At 31.7% G+C, this 18,772-nt stretch overlaps 1 protein-coding gene across 4 annotated transcripts; it reads right to left on the bottom strand.

The window, feature by feature from the left end:
- Positions 1-664: 664 nt before the first annotated feature.
- On the bottom strand, positions 665-18,331 carry LOC105334325 (chitin synthase chs-2). 4 transcript variants are annotated; one of them, XM_034465631.2, is made up of 21 exons: positions 18,119-18,330; positions 16,534-16,605; positions 13,980-14,029; positions 13,658-13,883; positions 13,020-13,154; positions 11,367-12,289; positions 10,809-10,889; positions 10,461-10,583; positions 8,420-8,481; positions 8,128-8,215; positions 6,671-6,824; positions 6,186-6,287; positions 5,202-5,337; positions 4,865-5,065; positions 4,245-4,472; positions 2,838-3,553; positions 2,279-2,397; positions 2,026-2,191; positions 1,809-1,930; positions 1,532-1,698; positions 665-922 (listed from the first exon to the last, which is right to left on the bottom strand). In XM_034465631.2, exons 1-21 carry the CDS (start codon positions 18,140-18,142, stop codon positions 816-818), a joined length of 4,002 nt encoding a protein of 1,333 aa, XP_034321522.2. In that variant the 5' UTR covers positions 18,143-18,330; the 3' UTR covers positions 665-815. The 4 variants fall into 4 exon arrangements, 3 of the variants coding, with proteins under 3 accessions (XP_034321522.2, XP_034321523.2, XP_065945373.1); XM_034465632.2 differs by lacking the exon at positions 10,461-10,583; XM_066089301.1 differs by lacking the exons at positions 13,658-13,883; positions 13,980-14,029.
- Positions 18,332-18,772: the final 441 nt, after the last annotated feature.

The raw sequence follows: 18,772 nt of genomic DNA on the forward strand, positions 1-18,772 counted from the left end.
AATAAATGATTCAAATTATAAATGTTTATACTCCACATTCACCCCCCCCCCCTCCACCCCCACCCCCAAACTAACCTGGTTGTTATGATTCAGTCTTCTTATTACATTCTTACATGTTTGCAGTAGCAAATTTTAAATCATTTCTTGATTGCTTTTTCTCTCCTGATGCACATTAACATTTTGGAAATTGCTTAATTCAATTTTTAAGATTTATAAACAAAATGTTATGTGCATGTGTATTCGCCTTTTTTGGGCAATTGTAAAATCTTCTTAACAAAGCAGTGGCATCATTAGGCTAGGAATTACCCACATGGATCAAACACTACTGTAACATATGAATAAGATAAAATACTTTATTGGGAGTTGATTTTAATCAACTCTCCTATGCACTTACTCGGGCAAAGCGAGTTAAAGACAACACCTGGGGGTCATTAATGAACTTTACACCATTTGATGCATCATAATGACAAGATATTTTGTATTTTCCTGTTTCGTGGGGGCAAATATGGCGGAAAAAGGTTGTCTTTACGATGTCATATTTCTAAATTGTGGGCAATTGAATCAAAATGAACATTATGTAAAAAACATCATATATATATATATATATATATATATATATATATATATATATATATATATATATATATATATATGTGTGTGTGTACAAAGGAAACAAAGAGTTACAGTAAAATGATGATGTTCATTTTAGGGGGCCATTTTAGGCCCATATCATATATAGTCATTTAGCTTTTCTTTTATAGTCGGTGCCCCCTTCAACATTTTTTCGATTGTTCTGGCTTTGAATTAGTTTCTTCCTATTTTCTCAGTCTTGGTCTAGAATTGGCTTGATTGTAATCTTGATCGGGGTTGTCTGTTCCAGCAACAATATCATTGTTATGCGGCGCACGTGCAAATCTTGTTCCTATGAAAGAAGAAAACAAACATGATTCGTTGAAAGAAAAAAAATGCGATAAAAATAATTCAATTTTTATTCAAAGAGAAGTTTTTACCATTAATCGCATAAAAATTTCGTTTTACATTAGTAATGCAACATTCTGCATCTTTTACATTTAAAAAAAGGTTGTACAGTCTTTTCATGCATATCATTTACAATTTTACGCTATGAGATTTCAATGTTATCAAATGTTCATGCTATGCTAGGAGAATTTGAAATTAAGGGCTTATTGATATAGAATGCTGTGAGATTTGAACTAAAACGCCTCCATGCACCGAGGAATTCCAAACATTTCGAACTAAAATGATAAGAAGCAAAAATTTGTCTCCTACCTGCAAAGTGATTTTTCATTGTTTTAAAAGCATTTAAAACCGAGTAAAATTCATTTCGTATGCTATGCTATGCTATGATATGATATGACGAATGAGAATCTATGATATTGTATGCTAAGTTATGAGATTTCAATGATATGATCTGAGATTAAAATGCTATGCTATGAGATTGCAATGCTTTGATTTGGTTTGTGTTGTAAAAGATATGCTTGAAATGACTGTACAAGAATGATATTGAACAAACCAAATCTTTGCAAGCTTTCAATTTGTTTTAAAGTCTCAGCATTTGTCATTTCGTGCTCGTCGTTTCCATGTTTATTGATCATACCAACAAAATCTGCTGCATTATTTTTTCTACGAAACGGATTGGGAAGTTCTGTAATGGCTACGAGGTGTATAAAAGTTCCCCATCTGCAAGAAAAAAAAACAGTGTACAAGGACAGTTACTCTTTTCCAACATGTAAGCATATTATATTTTACAGTTTACATGAACCGTATATGCTGTACAGTTTGATGTTTACCTGTGCATTATCATGCCACAAAACTGGATTAAAAGAAGCACCAGAAAAAAAATGATGAACAACAGTCCCAACATCTCTATTTTCATTTCGTAGATCCCATTCTCGTCACCGTAATCTTTGATCTACAACATGCAGTCATATCATTTGTAACGTTAACTTGTTTTAAAACCAAGATCAATCAATTAAATAATGTCTATCGTTAATGCTATTCACGTACCGGAAGTTGAAATGTAACCACAGTTGGGCTTCTGAACTGGAACATGAAATTGACGACTATCCACAATATATTTAAAAGGGCCATTCCACTACAGACATTATTACGGAGTTCTCTCAGCTTTTCTGTCAAATCATTCTTCATGCTTTCATCGTTTGGATCTAAATATCTGCATCATTTTGTAAACATATTTTTCACAAAGAACTGTTTCACTTCCGCAATATATCACTATATAAAGATTACATGTGACACCTACTGTTTGACAAGTTGTCTCCAGAACTTGCTTTCTTTTTTATCCATCTTCACAGCTTCTCCTCGAAATGGGTTGTTTTCAATCCATTTCCATGACGATCCATTATTTTTAACACCATTAGCCTATGCTCAACAGACAAAACAAATGTGATTTCAATCACAATTTTTACAGCTCATCAAAACAATAATTTTTATACAATTTGTAAATACTCTGTAATAAGCACTGAAATAAAAAAAAGTCTCAAAACTGTATAACATAAGTCAAAATTAAAATGTTTTTTGTTTCAATTTTTTTTAAATATTCAATTTACCTGCACCAATTCTTAAAAACTATAATGCACACAGATTCTGTTCACGTTTGTTAAAAAATCATTTTTTGTTCGATATTTATTTTTCGAATTTTATTTTTTTTAAACTGTAAACTTGTATTTACTTTTATTAAAGGTGCTATACAAACATTCTTTGATCAAATTGTGACCTTAAGATGTAGAAATCAAAAATGTCATAGCATAAGTTCAAACAATTGATAAGGTTCTTTTACACTTCCGCATCAAATTACGTACTTTACTCTTTGAGTTATCAATTTGGGGGTTTTTGTCCGGGCATGGTTGATCAGCTTCATCATTAGTGACCACGTTCTGTTTAATTGAACCTCCTCCAATTTGACATTTAGCACAACGGTTGTCAACTGCTTTTTCTAGTAGTTTATAAAGTTTTTCCTTCTCAGAGTCATCTTTTGTAGGGCTGAAATTGGTAAGCTTTGTAAATGGTGAAAAAATCTTCGATAAAGGATCACTTTCTTTCTTGTCTTCTAACTTTGGAGTAGAGCTTTCTCTTGTCCCCCACGATACGTCATTTAGGTTACACAGTGAATATATAACTTGCACTAAGAACCCACTCGGAATGGATACGAAATATAGGAATCCGTATAAGATATTGACCCACTCTCGAGGATGCAACACCGCCGCAACGACAAATATAATGACAAGCCCCAGTAAAAATATCACACTCGGATGGTAAGGTGACTGGGTAAGTGCAGTTATCAGAAGTCCAACCATTACCACCATCATAATTATGACATAAAATCCACTGAGAACTTGGGCTACGATTAGCTGAACCTTCGTAGAACACACAAGGCATATGACAAAAAATAATACACCGGGAATAACCGAGGCAATATATCCATTTACAATGGATACATCAAAAACTGTCACTAAGGCTCCTGCAATCAACATCAAAATGGTAGCTGGTCCTATTATGGTTGAAACCATTAAAGAACCTTGAGAAAGATAAAGCAATATAATTGCAGTTGTGAAATTTGAAATAGGAAAATTTACAACTTTTCCTTTTACGATTAAGTGAGCTTACTTCATGAAGACCTTAAAAGCAACGTCATAAAAATTTTTATTCAGATGATTAATGAAAGAGATTGTATCGATTGATTTTATCGAAATAATTAAAGTTCGGTGGTTAAAGTTCACTGTACTTGCAAGTCATAAATATTATAAACCGCAAATTGCGATTAATAGAGCTTTTAGATATAGGTTTAGAATATAATGTATTTAATTTTCAGTTGTTAGCTGATTTTTTTTATTAAAATATTTGTCATAAATACAAATACTTTTGCTTGTCCTTAAAGAGCCTGGTTCACCTATATACTTGTCAGTAGATAAGCTTGACAGTATTATATTTATAATAATAAAATTTTGTACTAAAATTAAACCCAATCATAAAAAGAAACGATATTGAATATAATGAAAATTATATGATGCACATCACTGTCCTTTCATAAACTTTAGTCAAAGAAACCTTGACACCCAAATCGCAATCTAGAGTAAATGTTTGCAACATTGTGTATTTTTGTTGCGCTTTTTGCATTCGACAACACTTACATGTATATGCGCGCAATCACCAAGATCAATGGGACCAAACCTAATATTTTAATTTACTAATAATAAATGTTCACTCACCCAAATAAATAATGTACAGCCAGCTTATATTGGGGTTAACATCAACAATTTTATCTCCTTCCTGTAAAAGTGCCAAAATATTCGCAAGCGTTGACGGTCCCCACCGCTTTCTTTGGTTGAAGAACTCGTCGAATCCTTCAGGAGCGTACGTGTATGCATCAGCCCCTGCAGCATAGTCCACCCTGTATCCCTGCTGTAACAGAAGTGTGCACAGCCAGCGGTCCTCACCTGCGAAAATTATTTCTTACGTTGACTTTGTTATGTTGAATTACACAATATACATGTATTCCTTAAAACTCGCCCAAAGACCCAACCATCTTTTATCTCCGTCCTTTCGGACTTGTGTATTTATTTAAACAGATGTTTTGATAGTTACGCGTTTAATGATAATATTTGATAGTAATTTGCAAATTTCTGGATAACTAAACCAAAAATAAATCGAGTTTTCAATTCAGGTTTTAGCAGTAAAATGATTAATTGTTCTTTGCAATAAACATAAAGAGTATTTTACTGAATTTTAAATATTTTGAACATCTTCTTTAAGTGTACGGCATTAAAAAGTTCCTAATCTTTGAGAAAGAATGTAAATAAAACAAACTGGAAATGAAAAATTTACTTACCTAAATCGTACATAAGGACTTCAGACGCATCGGAGGGAACCTGCACGTATTTTTTCATAACATTGTAATCCATTAAAGCAGATCCACGAAAAAGACTGAAACATCCCGGAGAACACAATACACATCCCAGGACGTGTTCAGTAGCTTTTTGTAACCAGTGTGCAATTGCATATTCAAACTTCTGATACCACACAATTGGCCCTACAAACACATGTAAAGGTATGCTTTTCAAACTTATCGCAATGTCAAAGTAAAAAGTTAACATAAAATGAAGCAATATGCATTTTATATATGTAAAAACAAAAAATGAAGCGTGCAAACTAATTTATAAACATACCGTTCCCAATAGGATGTATCCTTCCGCAGGCCGCCCCGACATCTTTGTTTTTCTTCATTCTATCGATGAGAATTCTGACTGCACCAGGTGTAAAATCCACATCACCGTCCAGTGCAAGAATGAAGGTATTTTCAGCCTATAATTGTAACATGTCCACAAACATTCTCAGTTAATTCGTCTGATTAATTTAAATCAATTGTTAAGAAATGGCAACTCTCTGATTTGAGAATTTGATAGTGATGTTTATTTTTACCTTAAATGGACGTAGACATGACTTGACCTCAAGTTTTTAAAAAGTTTTTTTTTTACTTTTATATTGTCTAGAATGGTCAATTTAGGTGTCTTTATTAGTAAAAGTTTGAAAGTTAGATATCGAGTCAAAAATGTTAGAATTCTTTTTTTTTGTAAACAAAGCTTGTATAATGGTATTGTTTATAATTACATATATGTTGTTTAAGTAAAATTCTAATGTGACTTTTTGTTGTTGATAAAGTAATTTATGAACTCATTTAATCAGTTTTTCTTGTTAGGCAATAGTTATTTTGTCAACGAGATGGTAATTACTTTAAATTTTTTGACTCGGGATTTGTTTACATAACAAAAACTTCTTTCCTTTGAATCTCACATGTAACTTGAGTTCTAACATTCACATTTTCGTGAATCATTCAAGATACACAATTCAGCTATTTTATACAGTATTTTTTCAGAACAGCATATTCATCTCATATTGTGTATATATCCCTTTGAATTGTAATTCAGAAACCCAAACATCCAAAATGTGTAGCCTTAAAATTGAACATATCTATATCAAATGAATGATGTTTTTAGCAAATACATATTATTTTATTAACTGCGCTCATAACGGTTAGTGCCATCAATTACGAAATTAGACACCATCAACTACATGTATCATTTAATATGTTTGTTCTCTTGTTTTATGTTATAATGTCGATATACATTACAGAGATTTGCATTTTTTGGTACCTTAGACTTGAATAGGTCATCAATCTTAGCTGGTTTGTCCTGTGCGAAGCTCTCTTTTTCAACTTGAAGTCTATGCCCAAGTAAGTAGTACATATACATGACCTGTTCAAAATGATAGAAGTAATCAAAATATGATGTTTGATAATCAGTAATGTAGAAAAGATTTGTCGAAAATTTCAAAATTTCAAAGTTTCACAGTTTCGAAATGTGAAAACAATATCATTGAAATTAAAGTCAATAATTTTGTTGTCTTTTACTTTATTTTTAAATTTGGGGCATTTTTTAAAAGAGTTTCACTAGTTCTACATGTAATAGCAAAATCTCTAAACGAGGGACATTTTGTTTGTAGCTGATTTATTGCATAGATGACTTAGGTGAGAAGGATAAATTGCAGTAATGATATTTTATCCCCTTTTTCACGATTGAATGTTGATAATACATATTAGGTACAAGTAAAGACTACTTCTAAAACAAAGTGCTTGTACCTGTGACCATCTCTTTTTACGTCGTATTTTAGTTTTATCTTTTAAATGAATGAACATGAAGTTTCCTCCAGGCATTTTGTAAACTATCTGCCCTCCATAACATGTACAGAAAAGAAATGGATCCATCATCTTTATTGGCTCAGAATTCAGGGAACTGGAGCATAAAATCAATATTAAATTATTAACTTCCTATCATTGAATATTTTAAAAAATATGATTCTTTCATTTTTACATTTTTAAATTAATGCCAATACATAAACCCAAAACGCCCTAATAATAATAACAAGCATTCTGCGAGTATTGCATAAGCAATACACGTCCCCTACCAGTTTGTAGTAATTTGTGAAAACAATGCACTGTTATGCAGAATATCATTTCTTACCGTCTCAACAGACCAACCCGATAACGAACCCGATTGTAATAATACAAAAAACCCTGTCGATTAAATTTACAACACAATGCTTGACAATATTTTACAGATCTTATTTGTTTGTTAGAAACAATGAAAGGAATGGTCCAAGAAATTTACGATATTATTAATGACAATATATTTTCCTCGTTTAATTGATACACACCGAGCCCGATAACGAACCCGAACATTAAAAAATTGGAATATAAAAAATTAATTTTCTCGAAAATATGTTAACCAGACGCTACAAAAGTGTAAACTTGATCTGTAGTTTGACATTTTGAAGCTGTTCAGCAAATTTCATATTATTCATCAAACGCATAAAGAATAAAAGTGTGGAAAACTGAAGTGGGACAGACAGACGGACGGACAGACAGACGGACGGACGCAGAGGAAAGCTATAGTCCCCTCCGGTGAAAACCGGTAGGGGACTAATAAAAAAGGGTAGATTAAAATAGGATAGGATAGAATTTATCGAATGTATTTCTATCATGTATCGTGTACCCTATCAAATCCTTGCCAACTTTCATGATGGCAGCATTGTATATCAACAAAGTAATAAGTGTTTTTCGACTTTGTAACGTAGTTTGAGCATACATGTTAATTATAAGTCTTATTTTAATAGAAGGGGCAAAACCAACTTTAAGATCTACATACATGTTAATTTTCATGTATAACACCGATAAGAAATTTGAAATTATAAAATTCAAATACAATCTTATTAGACATATCTTTATTTACCACTGCTGGTTTGGAAAATAAAGTAGTTTAGTTAAAGGGTAAATCAGTGACCTGCAGTTGAATTAAACAGACTTCATTTTCAGATCGTGTTTTAGAAAAAAAAACGTATGCGGATATAAATTCGATGTCCAAAATTAGCGCAGATTTCTATGAGCCGTACTTTCAACATGTAAAGAAATGCAGACCACACGTCCATTCTATTTTGTTTATCAGAAGATTGGGGGGTACAGACCGAAAGCTTTTTTTTCCATATGTGAAATATGAGTATTTTTATTAAGCAATATTATATTTTATAGTGCAATATTACCTTGTAGCTTCATCTATGACCTTTGCAAACATTGTGACATACTCATTCAAGATACCGTTTTTAAATGCGTCATCAAAAAGTATATGAACTAAAAAAAACATAGAGTGTATTATTACCGACAAAAAACACATATACATGTATAAGGATAAATTTTAGGTTTTATGTACAATACAACAACTGGCTTGTGTTGTTTTACCATTGTTTTAATGAAACCTTAAAATGCAGGTACATCACATGTATCTCGAAAATTAAACCGTTCTCCAGTTAATGCATAAAAAATTCAACTTTTTACCTTCGAACCGATAGTAATCGTTTTCTTCTTCCGGTTTCCGAAAAGATTGATCTTTATCCATTCTGCAATGAAATAAATACTGCATACATGTATAGGTTTAATATCTTTTCAACAGCCCTAAGTAACTTGTATCTTTATACCTGTACATAATTTTAAATGACAACATCGCCAAATTGACTAATAATTTAATTTGTTGAACCTTCACAAGCTTTCGTTTTGTTATTCTTAACAACGAATATCATAATAAAAACGTTCTTATTTATTTGTTGTAACAAATGTTGACCAGTCTGTTGTTGCTACATACTTTTACTTATTAGGTTGTTTGTTACTGACTGAGTACAGAAATATATCGGGTTGATCAATCTCATAGATGACGTTTATGAGATAGATCAACCTGATATATTTCTATAGTCAATCAGTGCCAAATCTAATAATTGTTTTGTTTCCCGAGGACTTTCAAGTGGCCAATATGTTCACAAAAAAGCGTTGATCTATGCGTTGCCATGTACAAGTTGCCTAGCATCTCATCAAATTTAACTGATTCAAACTCTACATAATTATCAACCTGACCTTTCAAATTTTCTTCAAAAATATTTGCTCCACCAACGTTACTTACAATGTTGTGTTAAATTTTAAGTGTTTTCTCCCATTTCTCTGCAGAAGTTTGAGCAAAAACCGTTGCTGCCATTTTGTTCTTCTCCTGACACAATAATGTGACGACAATATTCAAATGGCAGCTGCACTAATGTTAATAAAGGCCGACTACTTTAGATATTTACGGAATGCAGTTTATGTATTAAACAAGTTGCTGTCGTTTAAAAAAGGACTACAATACGTGGACCTTTTGCATGTGTTTCCAACGAAAACGCGAAAGCCTTAAGATTATCAGAGATTCCACCGACTCCATCCCTCTGCTTTTAACCACTCAATTTGTACGTTGTATTACGCATACTTGTATGTATAGCCCTGACTTTTTATCTCAGAATTTAAAGGTTTCATACTTCACAAATAATTATGACCTATCTATGAATGAAGTTTGCATGTATAGTATCAGGCATTCGTTGAATTCTACTATTTGCGCACACATTACAATTCGCACTACTTTGTTAACTATGCAGTGACAGCTTTGTGTAAATAAAAAAATTCATATTTTGATGCAATTTTCTTGAGATTTAAACTTTTTTACTGTGACATAATTATTCAATCATACTTAAATGCTTAAAAAAATTTAATCGGGAAGTTCTCTAGCCCATCCTACTATAAAAGTAAAGTTAAGCTACATGTGTATTCGGAAAACAACAAAACATTGCAAATTATGTTATTTGATGCATGTTGTAGTTTCGGCATAACATTAACTTATTTCATAATACTGATAGTTCATATCACATGCCAACCATTTCTTTAAAAGGAATATATTGTTTCTGTACTGTTTACCGACAACTTTACAATTACAACGCCTTTTAACTTATGTGTGCATATGGCACGGAATCCCGATCCCGATTCAGATAAACGTGTGCTAGCGTGGTTCCCTGAGCTTTCCATGACGCACAGGAACCAGGCTAGGTCATGCGCAGGCTGAATTTCCCCCGTAGCATCCAGTTTAACCTCGCTTATATATTTTCTGCGTGGACCTTAGGGTCCACGCAATAATATGAAATGTCAAAATGAGATGCGAAGCGTCAGTCAATGACGGCACATATTGCAGAATATTAATCTTACCGAACTGATATAGAGATATGTCAGGCAGGCACGTGATACATGTATGTGTAATCAAATGAAACTGATGTTTCAGTTTGAGGGGAAATAAACATTGTTAGACAGCTTTGTCAAAGCTAAAAAATATTTTTTTCGATAAAGGAATATTAATTAAAACAGTTCTTTTTCAACTGATTAATACATTCAAAACATTCGTAAGGAATTTTTTTTCGAGAAAATGCTAATTTACACCCCCCCCCAAAAAAAAAAAAACAAAACAAAACAAAACAAAACAAAACAAAACAAAACAAAACAAAACACCAAAAAATAGTTAAATATAGCTTACCTTAATATCGACTTCAAAAGTTGAACCATTTCTAAATGTGATTCGTGCCACATTGTTGCGCATGCGTAAACTAATGGAGGAATAGTTTTCGAAAAGCTTTCTTCCTCTTCTGATTTTTTAAGGCTGTAGTTATAATACATGATTTTACAAATTTCACTTTTCATATGTCTTTAAAGGGATGCCAAATTATATTGTCTTAAAATTCATTTTTACTTTAAACAACGTGTGTGTTATCATAATGAATAGCATTTATCCTACATCAAGTAGTACATACTAACACTTGTACTTTTTCCATGCTAATTCAAATTTTAAAATAGATTTATGCAGTTTAGCATAAAATCTACCTACTTTTCATTGTAGCACCGTTTTCTGTTCAGAACTAAGTCTTGTTCCAATAGTATTCCACAATATAGAGGATTAACAAATAATCTAGAAGAATAAATAGACAAATACCATGTTAACATATAACTTAAACAACTTAAAGGTGTTGTTTAACTTGTGTCCTTGCACAAAGTCGTACTTTTAAGAATATCCGGATTTTTAAATTTAAAAAAACAAAACTCTAATAGATAATGATTTGCTTTCCTTTTCAATTAGTTGTACATAATATATGCATAAACATTTTTATAAAACCAATGAAATGTATTACCACCGTAAAAAAAAATTGGGTAGCTGATAACCAGCTGTTTAAATTTCCTAATGTTACAGAAACTGGTTGCTGCAAAATATTGTTGATGCGGAATAATCTCTAAAGAAATTTTATCAAGAAATTTTGCTTTAAAGGATTGGCGCTACGAACAAGTATATATTTTTTATATTTCGAAATAAATAGTCTAAGAGCTGATAGTAGGAGTTTTATGGGTTTTACTTATATACAAAAATGAAACTTTTTCGACTTCAATATACCTTTCGACTTTAGCTATCCTTTCCTGTTCAGGAAACCAGATGTGTTTGGCAGTCCAATACAATGAAAGAGTCCACAGAAGGGCCACGACCAGGCAGTAGTTAGATTTCAAATACTGGGCGTCACAGGAGATATCACAGTCAAAATAAAAACTGTCCTTCAAAATCTCCCCGCTTCTACTACATATTAATGCAAAAAGTATTGCAGCTATTGGTGTGGAGAGAAGACATGGAATTGAGAACGAAAATATTTGCATTTGTAGTTTGCATGAAGTGCAAGCTATGAAGTAAGCTGCTATACTTGATAAAATTAGAAGTATTATATCTAAAATATCTTGTACTTTTTGGTTGGCGAATTCTTGCCAAATATGTTGTTCAAAAATTTGTGAAGAATCTTCGATGATAAAAACTGTTATAAAAGATGTTACAAATTTGCACATGGACACAAAAATATTTATAAAAGCCCTGTTTTCATTGAGATCAGACTGTATGTTTGAAATACGTCCCTTCAAACTTTTCTTCTCAATAAGTTTTTCAAGGAAGTTTTCCCACCATGTCAGTGAGGTAAGCAAGAGAGCCAAAATTGCCTTAATACGCGATACTGTGTTAGTCAGACATTTTGTGACGTAATAACCTCCGTTGCTACCAGGGGGCGAGGAAACTCGACAGAAAAATGTTACGTTTGGAACAAAGATCAACGCTGTGATTGACAACTGCAAAGAGAGCGATAAAAGATCCACTGCGAATTCGGTAATCTTTGCTCGTATTTCACATGTTTTATTCAGCGTGAGGTGCAATTTTAAGAAACTTGGTATGATTCCAGTAGCACCGAGCACCAACAATCCCTGAATTGGTCCCACGTTTGGTAGGAGGTGGAACACGAGAAGACAAAGTCCTATTGATTGCAAGGCAGCAAGGACAGCGCACTGAAATAAATTATCAATACATTTCTGAAAAAAGCAATAAAAACACGTTTTTTTAACGCTATAAACTTTGAAGTAAAAACGTGACTCTAAAACAAAGTAATAAAGTGTTGTTTGATAATAGCTGCTAAATTTGAAAATTAAATTGACCACTGATTATTGAACAGTAGTGTGATTTACCCAAAGTATGATGATACATTTCTATAATCAGTTATGTTTTCCGAAATACTAAGATATATGTAATGCTGTTTTTTTCTAATAATCTAAATAACACCTGACTAACACCAATAATTACTTACATTGGTTCTCAATTTAAATAGGTTGGTTTCTTTTCAGCTCATGTATGAATAAAGCTTATTAATGCTAAACAATTTGATCTTTTTACATGTAAGCAAGGCATAGCGTAATTAGGGACCATTTGATATGTCTATATTATATATTATTTTACAGCTCAAACTGCAGAACTTAGCACACAATTAAATTATTCATGCCGTATCTTTTACTTTTCTATCGGAAATAACCTTAACAAATTACATGTTCGATATATGCATTAGTGGAACTTAAAATTACCAATCATATATCACTCGCTGTACTTTTTTCCCCTTTTAAAAATATCAAGTCAGCTTAAGAGTAATTCTGATTTCAGCCATATGAGTTTTTTAAGCTATTTCCAGAAATTAAGACACTCTCATAGAATTACGAGAACAGATAGATAATATAAATGTATTTTTACCACAATGACGCTTGAAATGGACGGTCGTTTTAAATTCCCAAAGTAAACTTTCCAACAGCTGGACGAGAAAGTCAAGACGTATGGAACACACATTGCAGTAAATAGTAGCAATCCGTGGACCGCAGGATCAGATACCTTTTTTAAAGAAAATTTACATTTTCAATATCAAAACATTGTGAAATAATGACATTTATTTGTAGAAACTGTTTAACTTGTTCACAAAATGCTCATAAAAAAAGTTATTTAGCGTCCATACTTTTTTTTCTTACCGTCATAATTTTCAAAATATAGGAAATTACTGTATCTTTAAAGCAGTGAATTATACATTAAATAAAGCTGATTTCTGATGGGAAGGTATTTCAATAGTTATATATGGATCTTCTTCTTCAGATTTCTTTTTTTTTCAAAAAAAGAACGTACACCATATATGACGTATTTCTGATCAAAACAAATTAGCTGAAAGAAACACCAGCTTGAAAAAAAATGTCAACGGTTTGTTGATTCAATGTAAACAAAACGAGCCCTGTTAACAAAAGTTTGAGTTAAAAATTTATTTTTTAAGTATTGTAAACAAAACAAACTTAGGAAAACAATGTGACTGGAATTGTGAACATGCCGTTTTAAAGTGTGATAATTACATGACGATGGTCAGAAGAGTTGGATGCTGTTTTCTTATCCTGTTTAAAGTCTGTTGTTAACTTGGAAGATGCGATGGCAAGACTCAATTTCTGAGTCACCAGGCTTGCCAGGAACAGAAGAAATAAAACAGCATATAATCCCAGCTTAATCAACTGAAAGCTGGAATATGTGTGTACATCCTGTCGTTCTTCATCATTTCCTTTCAAACCAAACCGATCCCAATATCTGTTTTGAAAACGGATATAGATTGAGTTTATTACTTGTGATTATTTGCAGTTTTAACCAGTTAAAGACATACTATTTATTAAGCGTAAAACTTACTTTGGTTTGGGATTTTGCTTTTTCTGTTGCGTTTTCAGCGATTCCTCAATCTAAAATACATATTTTCTTTTTTTTGCATTATTCAATATTTTTTATTTGTGTATCAGGGTTTTCATACAAAACATGCCTAAAAAAATCTGTGAAAAAAAATCAAGCGCTCTTTGAGTCTGTTTTGGTCGCAGTTTCGTAAACAATTAATATTTGACTAGAGAAAATAATCGTTCATTTTCCTTAAGGTCAGGATCTAAATGAATCCAGACTATCCTTTTGGTGCTAGCACCATTATGACGTCATAATTGGTTCGAAGAATCTTTTCCCCGTACTTTACGGCTTTTAAAGAATTATGTAGAAAATAAAACAATTTCTTGACATTCTATGTCTATGTCAATATCTTTATTCAATTTGACATCATTTTAAAGAGGAAGTCAAGAGCTTGTTTAATTTCGTTTTTGGGGGGGACTGTAGGCATTATAGATATATTTTATTAATCAAAAACGGACAAAACTCCTAAATTTGTTCCTCAATTCCTTCATATTTCATTGAAAATGACAGTTTAAAACATGATTTTTTATTGCGTTTACCAAAAAGTTTAGCCCCGGTACATGTAAACCCTATCAAACAAAGGTATTGTTATGAAGCATCATTGGAATAATTTATTTCTTAAATTTTATAAACCTGTAGGCAACTATCGTTTTCCAGATCTTGACTTTAAAGGAGTGTTTATGTTTTCTTGCATGCGTAGATGGAATTCAAATTGCAAATAGAAACTATGCATTGGCTTTGTGTTTTCCGGTGTCTGTTATAATCTGCATGCGATTGTTGACAAGATAATAAGCAGGTGCGTCCTTTGAAATCCCATTTGTTATTAAGCGTTGAAAAAAGATAGCTATTTCGATTTTACAAGTTAAATGTTAACCGGTATCAGATTTTTCTTTTCAAAACGAGCAATACAGGGTTTTTTGACGAAGTGAATGGAATGCACAATTTTCACAATTTTCACAGTTTATTGTTGAGAATATTTGTAAAAAAGGTGCATGTTACATGTACCAGGTTTAAAAGTGATTCACTGCCTCGGGACTAACGCCTTTTCGCCATGCTATTTTTTAATTAATGCCCGAGTATCATTTTATTTTATCCTAAGGACAAAAAACAAAATAAAAAATGAAAATTTTAAATAAAATCAAATATGACAACCATATGAATAAATTATCAAAAATGCGGAGTCTCTGAAATCAGAAACTTTAATCTTGCATTGAAGCAAACGTGTAGAAAGCAGTACATGTTTATAATTAGGGAGATACGCCACTTAAACATTAGAGATATTGTTGTTTATGGAATGTTGGCTGTACATACAAACAAGTTAACTTAGAACATATTTAGCTGAATTTAGTGAAATAAACATTACATTCTACTTGCCATTATTAACATTGTGCAATATATTCGTTTCAGAGGACTCCGTTTATTCTATGGAAAAAACCCACCACACTATGCTTTTTATGTTACTGAATGCATTATATTATATACTATCACTATCATTTACAAACGAGTGTTTTAAAAAAAAATGATGTAGATTAATCCCACAAAATCCCATTTATCATGAAGAATTGTCAATAAATTTAATATTAAATTCATAGGCAATGCCCGTCGTCATTTTATAACCATCACTTGATTAAACGGGTGATGTTAAAACACTTTCGTACTTTAAAGGCTTTCGTATAACAAAACACCCTTATTGGAGTGTTGAATTATATGTTTTTATCATTACATGTACAACACGACATCATTTAAAATGAAGAATTTAACCACGTATTTTTGTAGATGTTAATTTCGTTATTTGTATCAAAATAGGTTACGCCTGTATCGCGGTCGCCGAAAGACTTTGAATAAATTGAATAGTCTATTCCAAAAACAGCATGAGTTAAACGCGTGTTTTCGGCCTTGTGTTAAATAAGCTGTCACCCTACATTGTACACATTTGTTGAACAGGTATTTAAAGTTTCAATTTTGAAGAAATGAATGGGCGCTCATTTCTAATGACATTGGAAGTGGGTGTTCGTCTGCAATCCATTATTAAAAGTCTTTATCTACTTAAAAAGGTAACTTAATGCTCAAATACATGCAAACATAACGATGCAATAGAAATTCCTTAAGAGTTTAGGGGCATTGTCACTGTGTATTTCTTCAATTTTACTTTTTTTTCTAACTATTCCTTGTTACTTTTTTTTATCAGCGAAATTTTTTTTTTGACAGTGATCAAGTTGTAATTGAAATATAATGCAAACATTTTTTTTTTACATTTACATGTATATTTTATGGTATTTTGATATGAGAAGCAAAGTGTACCTTTGTCGTTTAATTCAATTGTTTATCACTAGTTGTTTTTTTTTTCAAAGCACTGTTTAATGAGAAAAAAAAAATAAGGGAAATATTTACGTTACCCTGTGCTCGTACCTCGTGATATATAATTATAATTGTATTTAAACATTCACTTTTTAGTCTCAAAAACAAGATATCGGAAACACAGGAGTCGGGCAATTAAAATGTAGGATCTTACCTCAATATCGCTGTCGTAATCTGTTGTTGGAACATCAGAGTCTTCTGTAGCCATAGGAGCAGCATCAGAATTCTGCACCGGAAACAAAAGTTATTACCTATCTAATTTACAGATTTACAATCAATAAGTATAGAGTCAGGAAGATAAATCATAAATTATTCGGCGGTGGCATGCTTTTGACTGAAGATCCCACTTTACAGATAATAAAAGGAAAACTCTAAGCAAAAAGAGAGATTTCGTTAAAGTCTACCTTGTTATGCTTTTATTTCTATTCCATTCAGGTAGGTTATCAAGGTAATGTCAGGTTTGATTACGAGATAAAAGATAATGTAAATCTTTGTTAACAATCAACCCTTCTCTGAATATGATACCGCTTTAAAACTCACAGGATTAATAGATAGAGTCGTAGAGCATATGTATAAAATAATGACAAATTTCTTGGTTCGTGATCTCATTTTATGAGTCCACAATATCACCTTAACCATTATCTAATTACCGTATTGAGCGTGACCCTACTATAACCTTACAATTGATAATTAAAGTTTATAACATAATACTATAATATGAAACATCCTCGATTGAACATCAAATTTAAGGGCCGTCTGTTTTTATTGATAATGCGTAACTCTATCCTTGACGTTGATTTCTATAGCTATTCTGAAAATGAGATGCATAAAAATTCATGAGTCTTTAAAATTATAATATTTTTCTTTCTTCTTTTTTTTGTAAATTAGATAATTGGTTTTCTGTTTTCTTTTGACTTTTTATTTTAAACAAATGAATTAAATTTCTTCCAATATACCATCGATGTAACATTTAAAATCACACAATGACAATACAATCTTTTTTTTCTGTTTGAAGTTGTTTTGACACCCCCAATTCCCAACTTTACCCTTTAATAAGCCCCCGAAGGTTATAAATTATTATTATTAATATTTTTATCATTGTTAATAATATTTATAAAATTATTTCTATTTTAAGAAAAACAAAAATAAGTTAAAAGGCATACACCTTGAATATCGTTCGAAGTATTACAAATGTACCTGGTTTAATCGGAACCTCCTCTGTTCACGATTATTCGATTCCTAAAGGTGTTTTTTTTTAACTAAAGCAGTTTACTATATAGCCATTTGATGCAGGATAATACATTCTGGTAGAAAAAATGTGTTTTGCCCCCTGTTTTCAAAATTACACGTTTGGGAGAATATGTAAAGGAAAGAGTTTGCTTTGAAAGTTATTCCGTGTTTTGTTTCTGCTAAGAATCCTCGGATACCAATTTTATAATATTCGGTCCTAATGCTGCTGGACACTTACATGTAATTAGTGAATCATATTGTAACGGTGCAATCCTCAAAATTTAGCAAGTAAGGAAAATAGTGACCCCTTTGTCGTTCCTTGAGTTATATCAGTTTGTTAATATTGTAAGCAGTGTCTTCCAAATATTTTCTTTAAGAAAAAGTGTAATTATATTATAAGAAACATATTTTTATTCTTCATTTTGACATTTCATTGGTCGACATACTTTTAAAAATAACATAAGAGTAAATATCTAGACTTATATATCTTATATATATAAATATCTTACTGGTTTCGACATTTTTTCATCCATTGCTCCACATATCACATGTATAAATTCGTTTCTGTTTCTCTTGTACTCTTGTCAATCCTTTTGGTAACAGAATTGTTCCAAGCACTGCAAAATTTTTTCAATTGCTTTCTTGGAAAGGATCGCGTTTACATAAGCCTTCCGCGTACCAGACCATCCTTTTAACGTTCCGTGTCGACGAATACTACCCCTATAAACGAAGTGCTATGTTGTAAATGGTAAATTCTTTCACCTTTCTAAATAAACTATCCTAAGTAAACGACTAATTCTATTTCATAAGGTAATCATTTTTGTTGTAGATTCTCCTCGAAATATAGTTCTTAAATATATTTTTGTTTTGCAAATAATTTTGTTTATCATTAAAGCAACTTTTTCCACGTAAAATGACTTACCTGACCTAATTTTTTTTTGTGTATATTGTAACAATATGGACTTTGAGAATATTTTTGTGTTAAATGTGTGATAAAATGAACACTGGACCACAAATTAAAACAATACTTTCTAAACATTGATTTGAATTGAATAGCGATCAGCATATGTAAAGCAGTTTAAAACTGTCTTAGCATAAGGTAAATGTCTACTTTACAGAAAATATATAATTCATTCAATATTCAAGATTATGCCTAGAAGTTT

This window comes from Magallana gigas, chromosome 1 (genome assembly GCF_963853765.1).
Source record: "Magallana gigas chromosome 1, xbMagGiga1.1, whole genome shotgun sequence".
Classification (NCBI taxonomy): Eukaryota; Metazoa; Mollusca; class Bivalvia; order Ostreida; family Ostreidae; genus Magallana; species Magallana gigas.